This window comes from Erythrolamprus reginae, chromosome 6 (genome assembly GCF_031021105.1).
Source record: "Erythrolamprus reginae isolate rEryReg1 chromosome 6, rEryReg1.hap1, whole genome shotgun sequence".
Classification (NCBI taxonomy): domain Eukaryota; kingdom Metazoa; phylum Chordata; class Lepidosauria; order Squamata; family Dipsadidae; genus Erythrolamprus; species Erythrolamprus reginae.
This window is the reverse complement of record NC_091955.1, coordinates 83,321,036-83,348,078: the sequence shown is the minus strand read 5'-3', so window position 1 is coordinate 83,348,078 and position 27,043 is coordinate 83,321,036. Positions and strand designations below refer to the sequence as shown.

General features: G+C 43.8%; 2 protein-coding genes across 2 annotated transcripts in view; one reads left to right on the top strand and one right to left on the bottom strand.

Moving 5' to 3' along the window:
• The window catches only part of WNT5B (Wnt family member 5B), a 169,276-nt gene that overhangs the window by 91,248 nt on the left and 50,985 nt on the right, over positions 1 to 27,043 (bottom strand). The window lies entirely within an intron of this gene.
• FBXL14 (F-box and leucine rich repeat protein 14) lies at positions 733 to 5,655 on the top strand. Its single transcript, XM_070756467.1, has one exon. The coding sequence runs from the start codon at positions 1,234 to 1,236 to the stop codon at positions 2,434 to 2,436; it is 1,203 nt and encodes a 400-aa protein (XP_070612568.1). The 5' UTR covers positions 733 to 1,233; the 3' UTR covers positions 2,437 to 5,655.

Genomic DNA, 27,043 nt, shown 5'->3' with positions numbered 1-27,043 from the left:
AAAGGGAAGAACTGGGGAAGGGGGGGAGGATAGCACAGATCTCCCTCTTTCCTGGTGTGCTTTTGGCACCGTCCTTCCTTGAAAGATCCCCTTAGCAACGTCGATGCGCCTCGTCCTAGTCTGACACGTCACGGCAGCGTTGGGGACACTTTAAAACAAGTCTCCCAAGATCGGGCGGGATAACCTCTTGGCCCAGGAGTAGGCAAAGTGGGCTCTTCTATGACACGTGGACTTCAACTCCCAGAATTCCTGAGCTAGCATGATTGACTCAGGAATTCTGGGAGTTGAAGTTCACATGTCATAGAAGAGCCAACTTTGCCTTCCCCTGAATGCTATGCTGGCTGGAGAATTCTGGGAGTTGAAGTCCACAAGTCCTAAAGCGACCAAGTTTGAAGACCTCTAGGTCAGGGGTAGGCAAAGTTGGCTCTTCTATGACACGTGGACTTCAACTCCCAGAATTCCTGAGCTAGCATGATTGGCTTAGGAATTCTGGGAGTTGAAGTCCACATGTCATGGAAGAGCCAACTTTGCCTACCCGTGTCCTCGGCCAACCGCCGGAGACAAGGGGGAAACTTTCCTCTCTATAGTCTTCCTGCCATGAAGGAATCCATCCCCTCCGGGCTTTGGGCGGGCGTCGTAAGGGTTAATCCGAAAAGGGAGAGGAGAGGGGGGGAAGGGAGGAAGAGAAGGGGGGCGCTGTTGTCAAGGCGACGGCTCGGAGTGTTCCGGAGCGTACCATTGCGCAGGCGGCCCGGGGGGGAGGGGTGGCGCAGCCCAACCACAGGCCCAGCCCAGCCTCCTCCTCCTCCCCCTCCGCCCCGGCTCGAACGCGGCGCCGGGGCCCGGCAGGCAGCGAGCGAGTCGGAACCTGCCGACCGGAGGCAGAAGGCGAGAGAGAGGCGGGTCTCGAAAGCGGCGGCAACTCGGCGGGGAGACAAAGGAGGGGGAAAGGCGGCAGCAGCAGAAGAAGCTGAGGCCGGAGTTCGCCCGGCGGGGCTGAAGCCACGATGCGGCGTGGGGCCGCCCGAAGCCGGGACCGAGGCGGCTGCGCGGCCTGCTTGGCGTGGCGCGGCTAGAAGAGGCGGCGGCGGCCGAGGCCCGACGGACTCCTTCCTCGGCCCAACCCGCCCTGGCGGTGATGTGAAGGCCCGGCCGCGGCGGGCAGGGCGAGCGGGCTCGAGGACGCCGGGCCCTGGGAGGCGGAGGCGTCGCCGTCGATCCGGGCCCGGGGCGATGGAGACGCACGTCTCGTGCCTCTTCCCGGAGCTGCTGGCCATGATCTTCGGCTACCTGGAGGTGCGCGACAAGGGCCGGGTGGCGCAGGTGTGCGCGGCCTGGCGGGACGCCGCCTACCACCGCTCGGTCTGGCGGGGCGTGGAGGCCAAGCTGCACCTGCGCCGCGCCAACCCGTCCCTCTTCCCCAGCCTGGCGGCGCGGGGCATCCGGCGGGTGCAGATCCTGTCGCTGCGCCGCAGCCTGAGCTACGTGATCCAGGGCATGGCCGAGATCGAGAGCCTCAACCTGAGCGGCTGCTACAACCTGACCGACAACGGGCTGGGACACGCCTTCGTGGCCGAGATCGGCTCCCTGCGCGCCCTCAACCTCAGCCTCTGCAAGCAGATCACCGACAGCAGCCTGGGCCGCATCGCCCAGTACCTCAAAGGCCTGGAGGTGCTGGAGCTGGGCGGCTGCAGCAACATCACCAACACGGGCCTCCTGCTCATCGCCTGGGGCCTCCAGCGCCTCAAGAGTCTCAACCTGCGCTCCTGCCGGCACCTGTCCGACGTGGGCATTGGGCACCTGGCCGGCATGACCCGGAGCGCCGCCGAGGGCTGCCTGGGCCTCGAACAGCTGACGCTGCAGGACTGCCAGAAGCTCAGCGACCTCTCCCTCAAGCACCTGGCCCGGGGGCTCGCTCGCCTGCGCCAGCTCAACCTCAGCTTTTGCGGGGGGATCTCGGATGCCGGGCTCCTCCACCTGTCCCACATGGGCAGCTTGCGCACGTTGAACTTGCGCTCCTGCGACAACATCAGCGACACCGGGATCATGCACCTGGCCATGGGCAGCTTGCGCCTTTCGGGCTTGGACGTCTCCTTCTGCGACAAGGTCGGCGACCAGAGCTTGGCCTACATTGCACAGGGCCTGGATGGCTTGCGCTCGCTCTCCCTCTGCTCTTGCCACATCAGCGACGAGGGCATCAACCGCATGGTGCGCCAGATGCACGGGCTGCGCACCCTCAACATCGGCCAGTGCGTCCGCATCACTGACAAAGGCCTGGAGCTGATCGCTGAGCACCTTAGCCAGCTCACGGGCATTGACCTTTACGGCTGCACCCGCATCACTAAGAGGGGCCTGGAACGCATCACTCAATTGCCCTGCCTCAAGGTGCTCAATCTGGGACTCTGGCAAATGACTGAGAGTGAAAAAGTAAGGTGAGAGGAGGGGACGCCCGGAGAGAGCCCCATCCCACCCGGAAGGATTCAACCGACTGACTGCTGCAGTAGAGAAAAGTGGAGGGGGGGGGTTGGAGGAGGCGGTAGTCCTCCAAAGGGGTTTGGGGAAGGAAGAGAAAGCACCTTTCGACCTTCCCATCCTTCTGAAAGCCGGTAAACTGAGGGGTCAGATTGTTGGGGGCAACATACTGACTCTATAAACCGCTTAGAGAGGGCTAAAAAGCACTGTGAACGTGGTATATAAGTGCTATTGCTGTCTTGGCTCTTTGGCCTCTGTGCCCGCACAGTGGAGGTGAGAGAAAGGGGGAGGACCGTACAGGTAGTTCTCAAGTTATTATCGCGATGGGCAGGGTCCGTTTTGGCCCTAACTCCATGACGGTTATAAAGTGATTGATTTGACAGCCCTTTTTGTTAATCTTTAGTCGTTAAGCAAGTCAGGGGTGGTCTGGATTCGGTTTTTCTGAAAACTGGTTCAGCAAATGCGGGTTTTTCAGCAAAACCCTCGTGGAATAGGCGAAGCTTGGCCCATGATTTAATTAGGGCATCCATCAGAATCCTGACAACGGGGTCGCGTGAACTGTGGCCCCTTGCAAACCCACCATAAATGTGGCCGGTTGCTGAGCCGAGTACTATCACATGCACACAGGGAGGGTGGCAGCCAGAACTTCGACCATGGGTCTTAAGTATACGCCAGTTAGTCCACAGTCTCTAAGCAACTGGTCATAAGTTGAGGACTACCTGTACTGCTTTTCCTGACTCCTTCCTCTGCATTAGAGGGAGACAACTGCACTCTACAGCAGCCTTCCCTGTGGGTGGATACAGCACCATATTTTTTTAAAACAATGGAAATGCAGCTTCTCAATCGTTTATGCACAGGGGATGGACGTAGCCCCCCTTTACCCCAATCCGATTTCACTTAACTTCTGCACTAGGGATGAGAGAATCCTACCCTATTTCCCTTTCTAATTTCATGAGAACCTGCTCCTCGCCTCTTACTAGTCCCTTTCACCTGTGCTTGTCCATCAACACCCCCCCCCCAACGCCGTGCTTTTTGTAGTCTGCCACCCTTTTCCTTAATAACGTAGGCAACCTGTAGATCCCAAATTGACTTGGGCATTGCCTTATCACCAACTCAAGCCATTGGCCTTTCTAGCTCAATTGACTGGCAGAAAATTTCCTGTCTGAAAAGGACAAATCTTTCCTGGCCCTGTTGTTCTACCTCTCCTAAACTCTAGAACCCTTGTCTGTTGGTCCTGCCTTCTGCTTTTTTTCCCCGTTTTGAGATTAGAAATATTAAGTCTTTTACTGAGAAGAGAGGCTTTTTTTTTAATTTTAGAAATGCTATTAGTTGGGAGCGTCAACTGGGGCATGTGTTCGCTTTGCTCATTGTTGCTTAGAAGGCCACCACATCCCCCCCCCCCTCCAAAAACCCCTCATTTTAATGCTGTATCCAACCCACATCATCACCATTTTCCCCTTTGCTGCTGGAACCATTACAAAGTTGAATCATCTTTTTTTACTTGTTATATTTCTGTGGCTCCCCCCCCTCCCCCCTTACTTATTTCATATTTTGGGGAAACTGATCTTTAAAAAAAATAATAATAATAATAATAATAACAGCAGCCACAGTTTAATTTTTGGGAGGGTTGGAGGCAGAGTGATGGAATTAATCATCAGCAGAAGTGCAACAAAATGCCTTCTACAACTCTGCAGCCCTCCCTCCCTCGCCTCCCTTTATACCTTAGCTGTTTTATTTGGTTCTCTTATCCTCTCCATCCATGGAATAAGTTTGAAAGACAGCTGAAGTGGCTACCCTTGTGAATTTTAACTCAAGTATATTATCGCTATATAAACATTTGGCTACCTCGGGTTTGGGTTCTCGTTCTTTTCTCCTTCCCCTCAACCTTGGAATGTTTATGAGGAAGTTGAAACCGAAATACGGTGTGCCTAGACTGGTAAGATTTCCCCTGGGGTTTTATGATTTGGAGCGAGGAAGAGGAAGGCGGAAAAGCGACTAGGAAATTTGACGCCTCTTCCTTTTTTTGGCTAAAGTTTTGGAAACCCACCAGTGCTTTTGCGTTCTCACTCTTACAGCACAAAGACATGGAAACACGCGGGGACGTCCAAATTAGTGACTGGGCAACGATGAAAGAAATGTGAAAGTAGGGACTCTTGTTTCTTTAAATATATGCAAACTCATGCCTTCCCTTCTCAAATTACTTAGATCAAAGTAGGTAGCTTCCAGATAAGGAAGCGCCCATAGAGGAGCAAGCAGAAGAGACTGACTTGCAGCTGCCCCCTAAATCAGTGATTTTCAACCTTTTTTGAGCCGTGGCACATTTTTTACATTTACAAAATCATGGGGCACATTGAGCGGGGGGGTGAGGGTGGTAAAAAAAAGTTTGGGCAAAAAAATTCTCTCTCTTCCTCCCTTTCGCTCTGTTTCTCTCTCCCTCCCTCTTTCTCTCCCTTTCTTTTTTCTCTTTCCATCCCTTTCTCTCTTCCTTCCTTTCTCTTTTTTGTTCTTTCTCTCTCCCTCCCTCTGTCTTTCTCTCTCCCACCTTCCCTCCCTCTCTTTCTCTCTCTCTTTCTTTCACTCTCTCTTGCTCTCTCTCATTCACTTCTTTCTTGCTTTCTCTCTCTCGCTCTCGCTCTCTCATTCTCTCCTTCTTTCTCTCTCTCTTGCTGTCTTTCTCTCTTGCTTTCTTTCTCTCTCTCTTTCTTTTTTCTCTCTTTCTCTCTCTCTTGTTTTCTTTCTCTCTCTGAGCTTCGCGGCACACCTGACCATGTCTCACGGCACACTAGTGTGCCACGGAACACTGGTTGAAAAACACTGCCCTAAATGGGGGGGGGGGGGGAGTCCAACTTCAAGTCAACTTCTATTCTGCCTTTAAAATGAAAGCCACTTCTTGATGCTTGTCTTTGAAGGAGGATCAAGATAACTTTGAAGAAAGCAAAATTGATATGGGGAGGGGGGGAGAGGAGAGGGGAGAGGAAGGGCCGGTGTAGATTCTTCCAGTTCTCCACACAGTTCTAGGAAATGTGAAATTTGGATAAGCCCAGAAACTACAGCCCCCCCTCCCCCCGCCCCCATCATGGAATAAAATGTACTGTTTATGAATTTGTATAAAATTAAAGATCCTCTTTAAAACATTTTATATTCTTACAGTAAAAGGCTAAACTGATATTTATATAATAAAAATGGAAATATGAAGTATGTTTTTTAAAAAAAACACCAATGTTGCATGTGTGTCTTTGTCCTTTTAAAACGTAGGAATATCCAAAGTTGTGAGGAGAATTATTTGTGATCCCCTCCTTCCTTGGTTAATGAGCAATTTGACCCAAACTTGGTAACTTTAAGACTTGTGGACTTCAACTCCCAAGAATTTTGCAAACCATTATGCACTCTGGAGAATTCTGCGAGTTGAAGTCCGCAAGTCTTAAAAGTTGCAAGGTTTGAAGGCCTCTGGTCTAGTGAATCTAGTGAACGCTTTTGTCCTTTGAGCATAAAAGGGTAAGTAAGTTCCAAATTAGAAGTTCATGGTTCAGCGAATGGTTCGGTTTGAAAGGACCTTTAGAACTAGATTATCCTACCTGTACATAACAGTTTGTACCTGCAACTGCCGGCTAATCGTTTTTAGTGTGCTGTTGGCATAACAATGAAACACACTGTCTCAGTTACTAAGGACAACACGTAGTTTTTCCTTTTATCTTATTACACAATAAGTTGAGTGAATTTGGAGAAACTGGGGGACGGTTGGAATCTTTGTAACCCAGGCTTTCAAATAAAAATAAATGCCAAATTTGGATGTTAAAATAGCCTAAATTGGATTGGGGAAGTCCCTTCTTAACTCCTCTCTGACTTTTCCTCTTGATAGCAGTCTTTTTTCTAAAATTCTCTACAGAATGATTTTTAAAAAACTGGGAGGAAGGTTAAATATTTCTAGAGCAGGGGTCCCCAAACTTGGCAACTTTAAGACTTGTGGACTTCAATTCCCAGAATTCTCCAGACCTCTGAGGTAAATGATACCTGAGGATCATGGCTGACTGAGGAATTCTGGGAGTTGAAGTCCACAAAGTCTTAAAGTTGCCAAATTTGAAGACCTGAGGTAAATGATACCTGAGGATCATGGCTGGCTGAGGAATTCTGGGAGTTGAAGTCCACAAAGTCTTAAAAGTTGCCAAATTTGAAGACCTCTGAGGTAAATGATACCTGAGGATCATGGCTGACTGAGGAATTCTGGGAATTGAAGACCACAAAGTCTTAAAGTTGCCAAGTTTTTGAAGACCTCTGTTCCAGAGTATAATACACTGCTCAAAAAAATAAAGGGAACACTCAAAGAACACATCCTAGATCTGAATGGGATGAAATATTCTCATTGAATACTTTGTTCTGTACAAAGTTGAATGTGCTGACAACAATTGATTGTCAATCAGTGTTGCTTCCTAAGTGGACAGTTTGATTTCACAGAAGTTTGATTTTCTTGGAGTTATATTGTGTTGTTTAAGTGTGTGTGTCCCCCTTTTTTTTTTGGAGCAGTATACAAAATACTAACTCACCTTCCCAACTCGCGCAGCATTTTTATAAACTAGGGATAGTGGTGAAAAGGAAGGGGGAGGGGTAGAGAATTTGAAATGGTGGAAAGAGGCGAATCCATTGTTCGGTAAAGTTTTTTTAAAAGGAGCTGTCCTTGCTTGCCTGTTCAGTCATGCAGACTGAATCCTGCTGTGTAGCGAGGGTCCCTATGGAAGAGAGGAGGGGTGGCTATTTTCCTTTTTTTTTTTTTTTGTTTTTAAACATTCCTCTCCAGGCCTGGCTGTCTTTAAGCTGCTTTTCCTCCGGGGGAGGGGGGTGGGCCACCAGTTCCCGTATATTTGCATTTCAAGGGCTGGGGTCTGCCATGCGTTGAAGCAGTTCTCTTCCCAAAGGCGAAGTTCTCTTCCCTCGCTCACTTCCAGGTAAGTCTATGTCACAGGTGTGCATGTTTGGGGAAACCAGTGATGGGCTCCTACAGGTACAATCAGGTACGCAAAACCGGTAGAAAAAGTTTGGTCAGGTATGTAGAACCAGTAGAAAAAAATTGGAATTTTTTTCTTTTCCCCCCACTTCTGGGCTCTGGGTATGTTTTTCCTATTGCAGTAAATGAGTTTGAATGTGTATAATTTTAGAAGAGCTGTGCATGCGTGTATGTGTGTACATACATACACAGTTTAAGTAGTATATTTATTTATTTATTTATTTATTTATTTATTTATTAGATTAGTATGCCACCCCTCTCCGTAGACTCGGGGCAGCTAACAACAATAATAAAACAGCGTATGACAAATCTAATATTTAAAATAGCTAAAAAAACCTTATTAAAAGCCAAACATACCATGCATAAATTGTATAGGCCTGGGGGGAAAGGAATATCTCAATTCCCTCATGCCTGACGACAGAGGTGGGTTTTAAGGAGCTTATGAAAGGCGAGGAGGGTGGGGACAATTTTGATCTCTGGGGGGAGCTGGTTCCAGAGGGTCGGGGCCGCCACAGAGAAGGCTCTTCCCCTGGGTCCCGCCAAACGACATTGTTTAGTCGACGGGACCTGGAGAAGGCCAACTCTGTGGGACCTAACTGGTTGCTGGGATTCGTGTGGCAGAAGGTGGTTCTGGAGATATTCTGGTCCGGTGCCATGAAGGGCTTTATAGGTCATAACCAACACTTTGAATTGTGACCGGAAACTGATCAGCAATCAATGGAGACTGTGGAGTGTTGGTGTAACATGGGCATACTTAGGGAAGCCCATGATTGCTCTCGCAGCTGCATTTTGCACAATCTGAAGTTTCCGAACACTTTTCAAAGGTAGCCCCATGTAGAGAGCGTTACAGTAGTCGAGGTGATGAGGGCATAATGTATATTTTTGTGTGCTTGTATGTAATATGTATGTACACATATGGCATGTATACATAGAATTAAATATACTGGTCAAAATAATAAAGGGAACACTTAACACAATGTAACTCCAAGTAAATCAAACTTCTGTAAAATCACACTGTCCAATTAGGAAGCAACACTGTGACAATCAATTTCACCTGCTGTTGTGCACATTCAATTTTGTACAGAACAAAGTATTCAATGAGAATAATTCATTCATTCAGATCTAGGATGTGTTCTTTGAGTGCTCCCTTTATTTTTTTTGAGCAGTATAGTATATTTTGGATGTTCAGTAATAGTAAATAGTATCTCTTTGAGGTGAGGAGAGGCCAGGCACCCTAACCCAAATCCTTGATGTGAGTGACGTCAAGTTGGCCACCTTTAAGCCATCCCCGGGTCACATGACTGTCAAGCCACTCCCACCTAGTCACATGGCCAGCAAGCCACGCCCACCAAATAAGCCACACCCACAGTGCGGTAGTAAAAAGAAATAGCAGCCCTTCACTGGAGGAAACCAATGCTTCTTCAGCATAACCCTCTATGGCAGCGTTATCTTTAATACCTCGACTTTTAGTGTTTCCATACGGGAGAAAAGAAAGCCATTTTTCATCTGGAAAAGAAGACAAAAGGAGACAGGGAGAGGAGACCTTTGTCCAGGGACAGTGTTCCCTGTAATTTTTTGGGGGGGTGGGCAGAAAAGTATAGTTTCTGAGCGGCAGTCCCTTCGGGACTGGGTGGCACAGAAACAATAAATAAATAAATAAATAAATAAATAAATACTGTGTGTCTATAACAGTGAGCTCATAATAGGGCAACTCTCAATATCAAAATGCCACTTAAATAGTTGAGCTAGTTTCAAACTAGATTTTGATTTTCTTTCTCTCTTCCTTACTCCCATTCTTTTCCTTCCTCTCTTTTTTCTATCTGTTTCTCTCTCTTCCTCTCTTCCTCTCTCTCTCCTTCCCTCTCACTCTTCCCCTCTCGGCTTCTGGGCAGGTTTGGGAAACTCTGAGCTGATGGTGATTTTTAAGTGAGCGATTGCTCACTGCTCAGCTTAGAGGGAACTATGTCCAGGGATTCTGTTGTTGCCTTAAAGAGAAATTGAGAACTGCAGCAGGTTTTTTCCCCATCTTCGCCAATCTAGTTTCTCCCCAAATGCAGAAGTTATGCACTTTGGTGTCAGGGTTGTGATGGTGGATGGGAATTACGGGAATTGAAGTCCCAACAGAGAGGGTGCCAGGTTGAGGAAGGCTGGCCTAGACTGCTGCTTTTATTTAAAACCTTCCAGGCTTTCTGTTGCGAGCCGGTCACAAAAGCTGCATTGTTCTCATTGGCAAAAGCCAGCACAATTGGATCTAATTGAGCTTGACACTACAGTACATCCATCTTCTTTTACTTGGAGGGAAGTGCAAGGGTTGCTTCTGTCCCACCCCCTTGGCCTCTGGGTGGGAGTTTTTAAATTTATAATACATCTGTGGCCGAAGAAAATATGAAGCCTATTAAAATAAGAAGGCTTGACCTTAGCCATAGTCTTTCAAAGGTAGACAATGCAGGACTGAGGTTTGGTTTTTTTAAATTTTTTTTTAAAAAAACAGAAACAGTTCAGGCTTTTGTATGAAGTATGTTTAGCTTGGCAGATTGGTTATATTTTAAAATAAATTGTACTGAATCTTAAAAAGTGATTTGGACTCAGGCAAGCAAGGAAGTTGTGAGACGTTAATTATACATACGGCACTTTTCATGAAACGGTTCCATCCCCCATCCATCCTGTGAAAACAGTCTCTGTTGGCACCAGCAGTTCTAATTTGCAAATTTTTTGTAACTTTAAATGTTGTGAATAAAAGTTCACTTCTCACACACTTATAGAGAGAATGTGGTGGCTTAGTTGTTTTGTAGCTCAGGGTCTCATATGTAGCAGCCCTCAAAAACTATAGTTTTGAATTAGCACCTGCAAACCCAAAGTCAACTTTGGCTTGGGTTTACTTGTCAGACCAAAGTTAAATTAACCAGTTTATTAATCACATTTACAGACCAGTGCAGTCCCAAACTTCATCAAGATAAAAATAATATAATTAAAATGCAATAAAATACATACGGTATAATAAAACTAATCTGTAAACCCAACCAAGATGGTATTATGGTCCAAATGCCCCCCCCAAAGAGGGGATTCTACGTGGGGCTGTCTTTAATAACCACCTAGAACAGTGGTTCTCAAACTGGGGGTCGGGACCCCTTTGGGAGTCGAACGACTGTTTCACAGGGGTCGCCTAAGACCATGGGAAAAGGCAAATTTCCCATGGGGTTAGGAACTAAAACTTCTATTCTGGCACATTGGAACATATTTTTACAATCCAACCAATCAGACATTTACTGTGAGGGTGTTCCTCTGACGTTCCTGCCAATCAGCTTAAAGCTCTGTTGGGAGAATTGGTGCTAGACGTATGGTTGGGCATCAACACAACACGAGGAACTGTATTAAGGGGTCACGGCATTAGAAAGGTTGAGAATCACCGACGTAGAACAAGGATCCCCAATCCCCAGTCTGTGGACCAGCCCTGGTCCGCAGCATGCCAGAAACCAGGCCATGCAAACAAGTGAAGTCCCATCGATGGGATGCAGGTAGCATGCAAAACCACGTTCCTTCTTCTGGACATTGTTCTTGGTATCTGTTGGAACCACTCTCCCAGCTTAAGAGTCACAGCTTCAAGTATCCCTACTACCCCAGGACCACTTGGCTTTTTCCACATCTGCTCTAGTTCATCTTTCAGACTCTGGTATTTCCTGAGTTTCGCATACTATCATGACTGCTCTCTTCTGCTCCACTAGAAAGGGGTCTCCAACCTTTATGACTTGTGGACTTCCAACTCCCAGAATTCCTCAGCCCTAGTCCACAAGTCCTAAAGTGGCCAAGGTTAGAGACCCCTGCACTAGAACGATGTCTGGACGATTGGCCAATATCTTTCCATCTGGATCAAAATGTCCCACAGGAACTTAGTTCTGTTATCCTCCACAATTTTCTGTGGAATCTCCTGTTCTGTCGGGCTCTCTGGTAAAATCCTCCCAAAAATTCACAGGTACAAATTTCAGACACACACACGTTTGAAAATTCAAAACAATGTTCTGTATAATGAAAATTCACTTAAACCAAGCCCTCTTTTTGTATAGCAAAGAGCACTGTCTCCAAACAAACTGGCAATTTGTACAAGTCCCTTATCAGTTCTGTAATACTGTACTTATCTTGCAGCTGTGAGGCAATTCACAGTCCTTCTTCTTTCACAAAGTGAAACACACATTGCTCTGGTTTAGTTTCATAGCGGGGAAAAATCAGCACACAAAAGGTCAAAGTCAGTAAATCAGTCACGAAACACAAGGATCAGATAATCCTCCACAATGGCCAAACCCACAGGCTGCTATTTATAGCAGCCTCACTAATGACCACAGCCCCACCCAACCACAGGTGGCCTCATTTTCTTTGATAATAATCTCTCAGTTGTTGTTGCCTATGCATCGCTCTCCGCATGCGTGGCTGTATCATTAACTCTTGTTCTGAATCCAAGGAGAAGCTAGAGAATTGATCTCCTTCTGAGCTGTCTGCCACACTCTCCTCCTCCCTGTCACTCATGTCTTCTTGGTCAGAGGAGCCTTCATCATCAGATCCCACCGAGGGAGGGGGGGGAAACAGGCCTGCAGCATGTGGATGTCTCCCCCACATCCACAGTCCTTGGGGCAGGAGCTGGGCCAGAGCTAACTACAACATCTCCCATCTGGACTTGGGAGAATCCAGCTCAGATGCTCTGCAGATGTTTCTGTACACAATGCCAGCTACTCGGTTGTGCCATTCAGTGCATGCTGTTCCTTTCTGCATCTTACACCCTACCCACAAGCTTATGCATTGTTCTTTTATTGACATAATTCTGCGCAAAAACAAAATGCCCCAGCTATTCTTTGCTGCGTATATGTGTGCGCTTACACACAGACGTTTTAAAAATGAAATGATGCAACATGACGCTGAAAATGGGAGAGCAGGCAAGGTTGTGGTATAGTATAGATTAAGGGGCGAGTACAAGTGCACTAGAGTGCCTTCCGTCCCCTGTCCTATTGCTCTCCTATATCTCCTATACCTTTCTTCTATTCCCATATTTCTTCTTCTATTCTTTCATTGATATGTTCTATTACTATATCTTCTTTTCTATTCTTTCTTAGATATATTTTACTATGAGTATCTCCTCTATAACCTTCATCGTGTACTTTACTATGTGTATATATATATATATATATATATATATATATATATATATATATATATATATATATATATGTAGATTGTTCTGAGTTCGGGTTTTGCCCTGTGTAATGTTTTGCATGTATATATATATATATATATATATATATATATATATATATATATATCCACTAAAACCCTCATTGTGTATTGGACTAAATAAGTAGGTAGGTAGGTAGGTAGGTAGGTAGGTAGATAGATAGATAGATAGATAGATAGATAGAATCTCAATTTAACTGGGATTGAAATATTCCCTTGAAAATATACTGCTCAAAAAAATAAAGGGAACACTCAAATAGCACATCCTAGATCTGAATGAATGAAATATTCTCATTGAATACTTGGAGTCATATTCTGTTGTTTAAGTGTTCCCTTTATTTTTTTGAGCAGTGTACAAGATATAATAATGAAAAAAACGAAGACATACAGTAGCTCTGGGTCTGATGGCCTGAGAAGCAGAATGTGTCATATTACTAAATCTGGTTAAGAAGCCGTCTGGTGTAGCTGCTAAACTGAGAAATCCTCAGTTGAAATCTTTGGGTAGCCAAATGGTACTTTCTCAGCTGCGACACTGGGAATAAGTTAATTAATTAATTTATTTATTTGATTTTTATGCCGCCCTTCTCCTTAGACTCAGGGCGGCTTACAACATGTTAGCAATAGCACTTTTTTAACAGAGCAAGGCTATTGCCCCCACAATCCGGGTCCTCATTTTACCCACCTCGGAAGGATGGAAGGCTGAGTCAACCTTGAGCCGGTGATGAGATTTGAGCCACTGACCTACAAATCTACAGTCAGCTTCAGTGGCCCTTCAGTATAGCACTCTACCTGCTGCGCCACCCCGGAAGAAGATGCACCCAGAACATTATCAGAAGCAAACAAATTGGTCTGAAAACCTACTGAAATGAGGAGGCCTATTGGTTATATAAGGATTTCCCAAAATTGGAAACTTTAAGAAGCATAGACTGGGGAATTCTGGGAGTTGAAATCCATGCGTAGCTGAGGTTGTGAAACCCTGAGTTAATGGAGATTCTCAGTTATCAGGTCACGGTTGTCTGACAGGTACTTTTTCAAAAGGCAACTGGACTTTATCTGTTTTTCTCTGAAGACGTTTTGCTTCTCATCCAAGAAGCTTCTTCAGTTCTGACTGAAGGGTGGCGCGTGGAGGGATTTATATTCCTTGCAGTCATCTGATTTGCACCCATTTGCACCATGAGGACACAGATAAACCTCCAAGTGGCCTCAAAGGCTCCCAGAAAGAGTGCTAACGACCAGAATGGCTGCAAGGAATACAAATCCTTCCGTTCTTCACCATTCAGTAAGAACCGAGGAAGCTTCTCGGATGAGAAGCAAAACGCCTTCAAGGAAAACCAAAGATAAGTCCAGGTGCCTTTTGAAAAAAAACCTTTGAGAAACGCTGGGTTATATAAAGGTGGCGTACCTGTCATTTTACAGATAGCCTAACCCTAATACACAGTTACACCCAGTGATGGGCTCCTACGGGTATGATCAGGTACGCAGAACCGGTAGAAAAATTTTGTTCCTTTTTTCCCTTTTGGGCTCTGGGTATGTTTTTCCTATTGTAGTAAATGAGGTTGGATGTGTATAATTTTAGAAGAGCTGTGTGTGCCTGTGTGTAATATGTATGTACATATATGGCATAGATATATAGAATTAAATAGTATATTTTGGATGTTCGGTAATAGTAAATAGATAGGGAAATTGTATCTTTCTGAGGTGAGGAGGGGCCAAGCATCCTAACCCTAATCCAAACCCTTGACATGAGTGACATCAAGTTGGCCACCTTTAAGCCAGTCACGTGTCCTTTAAGCCAGTGTTTCCCAACCTTGGCAACTTGAAGATATTTGGACTTTGCTGGCTGGGGAATCCTGGGAGTTGAAGTCCAAATATCTTCAAGTTGCCAAGGTTGGGAAACACTGCTTTAAGCCACCCCCGGTCACATGATCATCAAGCCACTCCCACCGGGTCACATGGCCAGCAAGCCACTCCCACAAATTAAGCCAGGCCCACAGTGTGCTAGTAAAAGAAATTTGCAATCCTTCACTGGTTACACCTTATTTCAGAAAGAACCAGACTGGCACTGAGGAGTTAATGCGGCACGTCTCTGCCTCTACTTGAAGGCCGTTGGGAGAGGAAGCATAGGAAGAATTGAAAATAGAAACCGCTGCCCCCTCAGTGCAGTGCATTACAAAGAAGTGCGTTCTGCCAGATCTGCTGGGCCAGAGAAGACGGGCGGCCTAGTTCCTTCCAAAGCGAAATCTTTGTTTCTTTCTCCCCTCCGGTGAAGCCCACTTTCTATAGGCAGCTGCTCTTTCATGCCGCTGTCTGCGAAGAAAAGATAATCAATAAACTCTACTGGAAGAGCCGATGCGAGATTGGAAGACCCCTAAGGATGTCTTCCAGGCGGCGTGCCAAGCCTGCTGGCAGGATTGCATAATACTTTGTTTTTTTCCCCTTGCAGCATCCAGCAAGAGTCTTTCTGTCAAAAAAACTCTGGCCATAAAGCTGCATGGAGAATCGGAGAGAAGGGAGTCAGGAAGGGAAGAGACAGAGAGAGAGGACGGAGGGCAGAAGCGCAGACCATTTTTTCTGGCAGAAGTTAGTCTCCGGTGCCATTTCTCTTGCAAAGCAGCTAAATGAACTCCCTCCCCCAATCCTCTTCCTCTCTCCCTCTCTCCCCCTTCCCCTCCTCCTCTAGTCTAATTGTCGAATGCAAACCGCGCTAAAATTAGCATTGAGCTTTCACACAAATTTAGAGCAAATTCTGTCTTTTCCTTCATCCCCTTCCCCCAATTTCCAGAGATGAGGAAGAAAAGAAAGGAAAGCAGCGTGGTTGCCTTAAAATCAGCATTTATCAATATGAATCTCTACTCTTGGTGGCCGGGCTGAAAGGACGGTGCCTAGCTCAGCGGGAAAACACGTGCCTCACATACAAAAGGTTTGAGGTTCAGTGCCTGGTCAGAAAAACAAAACAAAAGGATTCCTGGCTAAAGCCCTAAAATGCTATTTACGGAGCGGAGACAATATTGATCCAGAGGAATATTAGTCGGACTTGGTAGAAAGCCTAGTTTCCTAAAAGAGATGAATTGGAGATGCATTGTTATTGTTTTCCCAACCAAAGCATTGAAGCAGGGGTGGAAATGCTCCTTGTTCGCTCGCGCCTGTCAGTCGTCGGAGAGCCGGGCGCAAAAGCAGTGTGAGGCTCCGCCCACCCACCCAGATGGCGCCATTTGGGTTTTTTACCCTCTGCGCATGCACAAAGCGTTCCATGCATGCGCAGATATATAATAATAATAATAATAATAATAATAATAATAATAATTTATTGGATTTGTATGCCGCCCCTCTCCGTAGACTCAGGGCGACTAACAACAATGATAAAAACAGCATCTGACAATCCAATAATAAAACAACTAAAAACCCTTATTATAAAACCAAACATACACACAGACATACCATGCATAACTTGTAATGGCCTAGGGGAAAAGGAATATCTCAACTCCCCCATGCCTAGTGGTATAAATGAGTCTTGAGTAGTTTATGAAAGACAGGGAGGGTGGGGGCAATTCTAATCTCCAGGGGGAGTTGGTTCCAGAGGGACGGGGCCACCACAGAGAAGGCTCTTCCCCTTGGGCCCGCCAAACGACATTGAATCCAAGTGGCGGCTTCCGGGCGGGTGGGCGGAGCCTTGCATTCCTTTCGCGACCGGCTCTCTGATGACTGACAGGCACGAATAAACTGGGAGCCTTTCGCCCCTGCATTGAGTCCTTGGAGAGGGGCGGTATACAAATCCAATTAATAAATAAAATAAATAAATTGAAGGTGTTTTCAAAATCTTACTCATGACCTCTGTCCAAAAAGCAGAATAAAACCTCTTTGGGGATGTAGGCGACATTTTGAGGATTCTGGAAATTAGTCTAATTAAACATGCTCCTAACTCTAGTTACCATTTTTCACAAGCTAAATGTTTTTTTTAGTAGAAAAAGCTTCTTTATTTATAAACACACATGACAAACACAAAAATGTTTAAAAACATTGGACGTTGTGTGACAAATCTGTGTTACATTTCTCGTAATGCTTATTCACTATTACGTACCTATTACGTAGCTATTCACTATTACGTAGCTATTACATAGCTACATTCACCATTTCTATACATTGTTCTTACTCAAGTAAGTCTTTTTCTTTCTTTCGCTTTTATCCCCGACCGACGACCAGGCTAAATATTTTGATGTACAGGCAATCCTCGACTTACATCCACAATTGAACCCAAAAATTATGTCGCTAAGTCAGATAGTAAAATGAGTTTTAGCCCATTTTGCAACCTCTCTTGCCACCGTTGTTAAATGAATTGCTTTACATTTAACACGGTTGTTAAGCGAATCTGGCTTCCCCATTGATTTTTGCTTGTCCAAAAGTTAATTTGGGGCACTCTAGCCTTCATAAATCTGAGGCAGATATCAAATCTCCGAATATTTATCACGGTGACCATGGGGACACTGCGATGGTCGTAAGTGTGAAATGTGGTCATAAGTCACTTTTTTCAGGGTCGTTGTAACTTTGAACGATCGCTCAATGAATGGTTGGAAGTCAAAAAGTATCAGTAATTGTGATAAATAAATATGAAAAGAACAAAAACGGGTGAAATACGAGAAAATATAAAGACGCCTCCATTGAAGAGAAAAACAGGCCTGGAAAGATGCAGATCCCAAAACCACTCTTAGAGTGTCCCTAGCAGCTAAAAGGAAGGCCGGACATGGAGGCAGGATAACAACAGAAGGCAAAGACCACGAAAGACAGCAGGTGGCCCTCACTAGTAATGGATACTGACAGGAAGGACGCAGCTGAGAAATGGGCCCAGTGATTTATGGCTCTACTCCCTGAGCCACTCATTCAAGCCTAATTGTGGTGGGGCTCTTATAATTGCACATGCGCACCGAGTATCAGCTGGCCTCCAATGATAAATAGAAAGAACGTATTTCCAGGCCCAGCGGTCCAGACTTGGGCAATGACATCTCTTCATTCGCTATTATTTCTACAATTAGCTGTACAAGAGGCCAGCCGGTCAACAAAGCAGATGGAACCTCCGTCCCCATCATTCTGCTCCGGGAGAAATGCAGAAACATCCCACTTTTTGACCTAAAAGTGACTGACCTTCTGACTGAGCATTTCCACAGGGGTCAAAGACTCTAGAACAGTAACTCCAGGGGGAACAAAGGGCTGTAAAGAATATTAGCACAAAAAGCGAAGGTTTTGCTGCACATTCAATAACTACGAGGGTCACCCAGAAAGTAATGCACCACATTTTTTTTCTCAGCTTACAGTAATGGTACAAATGCAAAACTTTAGATATACATTGTTTGAATTGTCAGGAGTGTGTGTATACATTTTGCGTTTCTTCAGACAGATAGTGTAGCTGCAGTTGTGTTTCGAAATGGCGTCTGTAAGTGATGTACGCTACAAGCAGTGTGTCATCATTGAATTTCTCACTGCGGAGAAGGACACTGTTGGGGACATTCACAAATGTTTGTGTACAGCTTGTGGAGAATGCAGTCGACAGAAGTACGATTAGTCTCTGGGAACAGAGGGTGCAGCCATTACGAAGACGAAGAGGTGATTTGCACAGTGCAGAAATGGCTTCATGACCAGAAGGAGTGGTATTGACAGGGCATAAACGCCCTTGTATCTCGCTGGAGGAAGGCCATATAACGGGATGGAGATTACGTGGAAAAATAGGAAGAAACACCATTCTTTCTTGTGTGTAAGTTTCAATGTGTTCAATAAATAAATAAATCAAGCCCTAAGTCTATGCAGGGTTTTTTCCCATTGCTTTACTTACTCAGAATGTTTCTCTCCAGCTCTAACCAAGTATTATGATGTTCCCAGCTCTTAGCAGTTTGCAAGCTCTTTCATTGTTACTCTCTCCAAATAAGTTTTTTAAGCCCTAACCAGGGGATAAAATAATGTGCTGAATCTGACCAGACTAAGGATGCTAGCCAGAAGACCCAGCTCTAACGCTGGTTTTCGCTTCTCTATCCCCCCTCCTTCTTTTCCCTATCCCCCTTCCTTCTATATCTACTTCCCTCCCTTCACAACCCCCTTCTCCCACTCCCCAATTACTACATAAGTAGAGTGTAAATGTTAAAATGTACAATATGTATATCTCTTTTATCTTTCTGTATTTGGTTTTTATTGTATATATTTAATAAATTTATTTAAAAAAAAAAAAAAGGATGCTAGCCAGATGAATATCTGGTAGGCAGATTCCCCCCTACCTATTTTCCTCCCCCAAAACTAAGGTACACCTTATACAACGCTGCGTCTTATACTCTGAAAAATATGGTAATCGACTTTAATCTCGAGACTGTTGATACCATTTTAACATTTTTAAGGTTATGCAGACTTTCATAGAGCATTATCAGAGGTAAAATTCAAGAGCTTTCATTTCTATCATGTAGGAGAGTGTTTTTCAATATTAATAACTTTTAAGATATAGACTTTAACTCCCAAAATTCTCCAGGCAGCATGTCCACATATCTTTAAATTGTCAAGGTTGAAAAACACTGGCGTTTTGTCTAATGTTTCTCTCTCTCTCTCTACTTTAGAATATTTTTGAAAAACAAGAAAAATGATATCTTTCTTCAGCCTTCTATATCTCCCTGTATTTGTATACTCTGGTTTTTTGTATGAAATTAGCTGCCACTACGCCATAAATATTTCAAATTATTTCTTATAGCAAAGGCTTTCTTTCCAAGTATTACACAGTATAAATGTCACAGCCCCAAATATCTGTCCTACTTACACTGTTTCAGCAGCCTATTTCCCTAAATTGCTTGCACTCTCACAACTTCCACTTTGTGCCAGAAGTCTGCACTTCTAGAAGTGTCTTCGAGAACCTCCTGCTTGAGTGGAGGGTTGGACTAGAAGACCTCCAAGGTCCCTTTCCACCTCTGTTAATTCTGCTGAATCCTGTGGCAATGCCATGTCTTTCAAATGGATTCAGATAAGCCCCCCAAGCATATTGTTAAGGCAAACAAATTTCATACCGGGGTAACAACAGTACCAAAGCTAACTGCTCACATTCACGGATATTTAATTTAATTTATTTGACTTCTATGCCTCCCAATCCCGTTGAGCTCAGGGGAGTGTATATGAGTGTAACTTTGTAGCTTGTATCCTTATAATTTATATTGACTGTTTCCTAATATGATTTGATTGCTTATATGTACCTGGACTATCATTAAGTGTTGTACCCACTAATGGGTTCCTACCGGTACGGTTAATTGCGCAAAGGTTCGTGTCTCCAGCGTGGGCGTGCACATCCAGGCGAGATGTTGCTTCTGCGCATGTGCAGGAAGCAAAATCTCACAAGGGGATGCATATACGTGTGAGATTTTGGTGGGGTTTTTTGCTCCATTCCTGCCCCGAAGCAAAAAAATCACCAACATTTCGCACACGCGTATTCCCTCGTGAGATTTTGCTTCCTGCACATGCACAGATATAAATGATGCTTGGATGCATGCATGCATGCCAGAGATGTGGAACTGCGTGCAATTAGCTGTATCAGTAGTACTGGTTGTACCTTATGATTCTTGATGAATTTATCTTTTTCTTTATGTACACTTGAGAGCCTATCTATCTATCTATCTATCTATCTATCTATCTATCTATCTATCTATCTATCTATCTATCTATCTATCTCTCTCTCTCTTTCTATCTCTCTCTCTATCTATCTATCTATCTATCTATCTATCTATCTATCTATCTATCTATCAGATTTATATGCACGGGTTTAATTAATAGGCACCAAGACAAATTCCTTGTGTGTCCAATTACACTTGGACAATAAAATTACTGTATATTCTATTCTATTCCCCCCAGACATTAGGACTGCCCCCACCCTCCTTGCCTTTCGTAAACTCCTTAAAACCCACCTCTGTCGTCAGGCTTGGGGGAACTGAGACATCCCCCCCCCTTGCCTATGTAGTTTTGTGCATGATATGACTGTGTGTATGTATTTTATATATTGGGTTTTTTTGTTTTTAGACTTTTTAATGTTAAATTGTTATTTTAGATTTTAATTATTAGATTTGTTACCATGTATTGTTTTAATCACTGTTGTGAGCTGCCCCGAGTCTGCAGAGAGGGGCGGCATACAAATCTAATAAATAATAATAATAATAATATTAATAATAATAATAATAATAATAATAATTCTATTCTATTCCATTCTATTCTATATGGACTCACGGAGATAAAGCATCAGAGTTCCCTCAGCTTATAACAAACTTGATTTATTTTGTCACACACTGATGCTAAAGTTGAGAAGTCTAATTACTAAATTGTAGTCCCAACACATCTACTGTACTAGGAAACCCCGGTTTGGAAGAAGACGGAACATGGGTTTAATTGTTCGGGTTTGGGTCATAAAGGCTGGGGTTATAATTTTATACCAATATTTTGTGTTGATTTTATTCAGTAAGCCGCCCTGAGTCTCCTGGAGAAGGGCGGCTTAGAAATTCGAATAAATAAATAAAATAAATAATAGAGTAGAATAGAATAGAATTCTTTATTGGCCAGGTGTGATTGGAAACACAAGGAATTTGTCTTGGTGCACATGCTCTCAGTGTACATAAAAGAAAATTTGTCAAGAATCATGAGGTAAAACACTAATGATTGTCAAAGGGGTCAAATAAGCAATGAAGAAACAATCAATATTAATAGAAATCTTAAAGATACAAGGAACAAGTTGCAGTCACACAATCATAAGTGGGAGGAAATGAGTGATAGGAACGATGAGAAAAAACTAGTTGTAATAGTAGTGCAGATAAAATAAATAAAATAAAATAATTATGCCCAGGAACAATTACAGTATCTCTACGGTTGTCCCTTGCCACAAAGAAGAGGAAGTCAAACTATTCTCCAAGAAGCAACGGTTGGAAACTAATCAAAGAAGGAAGCAACTTAGAACTAAGAAATTTCCTGACAGAACAATTAATCAGTGGAAGAGCTTGCCTCCAGACGTTGTGAATGCTCCAACGCTGAAAGTGTTTGGATAACCATTTTTCTGGTGTAAGGTTTCCTGCGTAAGCAGGGGGTTGGACTAGAAGACCTCCAAGGTCCCTTCCAACTCTTTTACGCTATTCTATTCTACTTAAAATAAGACATAGGATCAAGAATGAATGGTTGATGCCTAAGCATGGATTCATTACAAAGACGAGTGACTAGTAGAGAAAGAAGTATTTTGAAGTGGTTTGGTAATAGAGAATGAATGACTATCATGAAAAAAAAGAATGAATGAGTTAAGAGGAAGAAAATTACTGAGCAGATAGTGGTTGGATAGAGTTGACCATGATCCAGGAAGTTTAAAGAAGCACAAGAGAGATTGAGCGTCGGGTTGGGGAGGAGAGGATTGTACTAGAACAGGGGTAGGCAAAGTTGACTCTTCTATGAGGCGTGGACTTCAACTCCCAGAATTCCTCAGCCAATCATGCTAGCTCAGGAATTCTGGGAGTTGAAGTCCACATGTCATAGAAGAACCCACGTTGCCTACCCCTGGACTAGAAGACCTCCAGGATCCCTTTCCAGCGCTTTGTCGTTCTGCATTCTAATACTGTACATTAAAAAGAAGCGGGGGGGGGGGGTGTTCGCTGCGGTCATTGTGCCTCAGCGTTCTCTCCCCCCCCCCCCCCAACGCGGCCTTCGCGAAGCAAGGCAGACGAGGCTCCCGTGATTGGCAGCGAAAAGCAAGCGTAGGAGGTGGAGCCTTTCGCGCGCTTTTCTGGGCTGCGCTCGCTTGAGGTCCGGCTCGGACGGCAGGGGGCAGCATTGCCTTCCAGTTTGAGGGGAGGAGCCGCATCACGTCTGCCGCGGGTCTAGGCGTTTACACAAGGGGACGCCTCAATTCGGATTGTCTTCTCCAGAAGCGCTGTTAAGAGCGCACGCGGGCACCAAAAGCATTCATTATTACTAAGCGGGCTCGTTTCGTTTTCCCTGCGATTTCGTGGGTTTCAGATCGTTGGGAAATAATAAAAGTCCAGACGACTTCAGCGGGCAGGGAACCCATCCACACGTCCCAGAAATAAGTGGCATGCATAAGTGCACCAGCGTGCTTCCCATCCCTGTCCTGTTTCTCTCTTATTAGTATCCAATATCGTGTATATAAACAATTTCTTTCTATATTACCAATACGTGTTTGTCTGTCTGTCTGAATCAATCAATCAAGGTTCTTGATTTATATCCAAAATGGTAGGACAGCTCCCACAAGTGTGGCGTGCATAAGTGCACCAGCATGCCTACCGTCCCAGTCCTAAGTTTCTCTCTTATTAGTACCAATATGATGTATGTAAACAATTTCTTTGTACACTAACAATAGATATGTGTGGGTCTGTCTCTGTCTGAATCAATCAATCAAGGTTCTTGATAATTTATGGCATCGGACCAGAATAACTTTGGGACCACCTTCTGTCGCACGAATCCCAGCGACCGATTAGGTCCCACAGAGTTCTTCTCCGGGTCCTGTCGACTAAGCAATGCCGTCTGGCAGGACCAAAGGGAAGATCCTTCTCTGTGGCGGCCCCAGCCCTCTGGAAACAACTCCCCCTGAAGATTAGAACTGCCCCCACCCTCCTTGCCTTTTGCAAGCTCCTAAAAACCCACCTATATCATGAGGCTTGAGGAAGTTGATATTCACCTTAGCTACTATGATTTATGTATGGTTTGCTTGGGTTGCATGATTAATTTTTATGATAAGGGTTTTAATCTGTTTTTTTAATATTGGATTTGTACATTGTGTATTGTGTTGTGAGCCACCCCGAGGCTTTGAAGAGGGGCAGCATAAAAATCTAATAAATAATAATAATAATAATAATAATAATAATAATAATAATTATTATTATTATTATTATTATTATTATTATATCCTACAATGGTAGATAGATCCCACGTGTGTGGGTTTTTTTAAACTAATCAATAAAAGACAATTCTGGTTTGCAAAGCAAATAAGCCATGGTTATATTTCAGGTGATGGCAGCTTTTAGTATAAATCAGCATCTGCTGAGTGGGAGGCAGCTTTCTCCAGGCTGGGACTTCTGCCATAGGTTCGCCATCACTGACCTACACCTGTGCGTTTAACTTTTCTGAGAAATTTTTTTCCCCTCCACACAAACGTTTTCAATACATTGCAAAATACTTTCTATTCATGCTACAATAAAAACAGTATGGTGTTAGTAAAACAGATATAATCACCCCCAAAAATTACTGATTCCAAATTAGTTACTTTCGGTATACATCAAGCTTCCAAACTTCAGTGCATCGTATTCAGTGAATAATAAATCCAACCAAATACCGCCTCAACTTCATTTAACTTTTCTTGCCTAAATGTAGAACCTTACACTTTTGTCACCATTGAATTTCGCATGTCTGAGTTCAGAGATATTTGCGACCACCGGCACAGACAGCCTGAGCTTCTATATAGTAAACCACAGGGAAGTGAAAATGATGGTGTGTCAAGATGCCATCAAGTAGAAGATGCAATTTACTACTCCAGCTAAAGGCGGTCCTCCACTTATAACCCGTTTCTTAGTGTCTGATCAAAGTTAAGGCAGACCTTCCTGAGGATACTTACAATCTATATTTGAAGTTCGGATGGTGAGGACCTCCCCTGAAGTCATGTGACTGTATTTTACAACAGTTTTGCCCAAAGCCAACATTTATTTCGGCAAAACACTCTATAAAATGTCCAGAGATACTTTACCAGAAGAGCCGTCCACTCCTCCACTCGCGACAGAATACCCTATACAACTAGACTTGCAATCCTAGGTTTAGAAAACTTAGAACTACGTCGCCTTAAATACGACCTAAGCATAGCCCATAAAATCATATGCTACAACATCCTTCCTGTCAATGACTACTTCAGCTTCAACCACAACAACACACGAGCACACAATAGATAGAAACTTAATGTAAACCACTCCAAACTCGACTGCAGGAAAAAGTAACTGAGTAGTTGATGCAAGGAACTCATTACCAGACTCTGTAGTATCAACTCCTAACCCCCAAAACTTAGACTATCTACTGTTGACCTCTCCCAATTCCTAAGAGGTCAGTAAGGGGCGTGCATAAGTCCACCAAAGTGTCTTCCGTCCCCTGTCCTAATGTTTCTTTTTTACTAGTATCATGTACATGAATGTTATTATATCTTTATATGCCTCTAATATGTACTTGACAAAACAAACAAACAAATAAATAAAAAGCCAGCCCATAGCAAACAGGGTTGTTGTAAAATCAGGTCAGTCATATGGATGACCCAATCTATGATAATCAATTATCACAAGTTATGACAGTGATGACGCAGGAGTCATTATGGTCATAACATGAGGACGACCTATATGCAAGCTTTCAGCTTTTGCAGTCTACTCATATGTTACCATTTGCTTTCTTTTATTTCCTGCAAATGCAGGGAGATTCATACAGTATGCTAAACCATGGTTTGCTTATTCAAGGTACAGCTGATTGGATTTGCACAAAATGCACAGTTATCATCTACTTCTTTGCAGATCGCAGTTGCTTTCATATACTTTAAGTGTGATTATTTCAATAGGCCACAATAACTTGAATCATACAAGTTGCTAAAATCAAAAATAAGTTTACAAACCAAAAGTCAACTGAGCATTGCATTAAGCCATTCTTGGCTGACACGCTACCTGGGATAACAACTACAGCAAAACCCTACAAAAATACATGCATGTATATGAAATTATTTTTTTCCAGCATAAAAAAAAAGAGACCCGTTTTTTCATTTGCAATATTTTTCCAACAAATCTTTACTTTCAAGAACATATGCTAGCAATAACGTAGAATTGATGGTGACTTGCTTTTCAAATTTCACCCCTCCCCTCCACGATGAGTCACGTTATCTACAGACTACACCAGCCATACATTTGTAGATGCTGGATTGAAGCCAATTTGCTGGAATCAGAAAATAAATTACATAACATAAATCTAGGCTGTTGAGTCCAGCTACAGAGGAGGGAAAGAAAGGAGCAATTTACAAGGTCAAGATACAGAAAAGTTGGAAGGACTACTGTTGTGAAACCCTTCCCCCTGACGTCCCCAAGATGCTGGAAAAGCCAGACAATGTTTGATTTTAAAGCTGTGCCAACTGGATGGATGCCATGAGTACAGAAAGGAGGACATGTCCTCTTGCCATATGTCTGGTAACCCTAAGCTGGGAAGAGTGGAGTAGAGAAAGCTAGACACACACACACACACACATATATAAACTGCTAAAAAAAAATAAAGGGAACACTTAAACAACACAATATAACTTCAGGTAAATCAAACTTCTGTGAAATCAACCTGTCCACTTAGGAAGCAACATTCATGTACATACATACATACACACATACATACGTACATACATACATATATACATACATACATAGAAGCATAGAAGACTGACGGCAGAAAAAGACCTCATGGTCCATCTAGTCTGCCCTTATACTATTTCCTGTATTTTATCTTACAATGGATATATGTTTATCCCAGGCATGTTTAAATTCAGTTACTGTGGATTTACCAACCACATCTGCTGGAAGTTTGTTCCAAGGATCTACTACCCTTTCAGTGAAATAATATTTTCTCACGTTGCTTTTGATCTTTCCCCCAACTAACTTCAGATTGTGTCCCCTTCTTCTTGTGTTCACTTTCCTTTTAAAAACACTTCCCTCCTGGACCTTATTTAATCCTTTGACATATTTAAATGTTTCGATCATGTCCCCCCTTTTCCTTCTGTCCTCCAGACTATACAGATTGAGTTCATTAAGTCTTTCCTGATACGTTTTATGCTTAAGACCTTCCACCATTCTTGTAGCCCGTCTTTGGACCCGTTCAATTTTGTCAATATCTTTTTGTAGGTGAGGTCTCCAGAACTGAACACAGTACTCCAAATGTGGTCTCACCAGCGCGCTAGATAGCAGGATCACAATCTCCCTCTTCCTGTTTGTTATACCTCTAGCTATGCAGCCAAGCATCCTACTTGCTTTTCCTATTGCCCGACCACACTGCTCACCCATTTTGAGACTGTCAGAAATCACTACCCCTAAATCCTTCTCTTCTGAAGTTTTTGCTAACACAGAACTGCCAATGCAATACATGCATACATCAAATGATAGCCAGATTTAACACTTTTTGCGGGGGGGGGGGGATGATATTTTGGAAAAGTCAGAAAGGTACGTACTGAAAAATCTGGGAATCCCTTTATTTATTTATTAGATTTGCATGCCGCCCCTCTCCGTAGACTCGGGGCGGCTCACAGCATACAATGAAACAATTCATAACAAATCTAATAAATTTAAAAAACTTGTAAAACCC

Coding starts and splice junctions, on each gene's coding strand:
- FBXL14 (XM_070756467.1), top strand. CDS start 1,234: ATGGAGACGCACGTCTCGTGCCTCTTCCCGGAGCTGCTGGCCATGATC.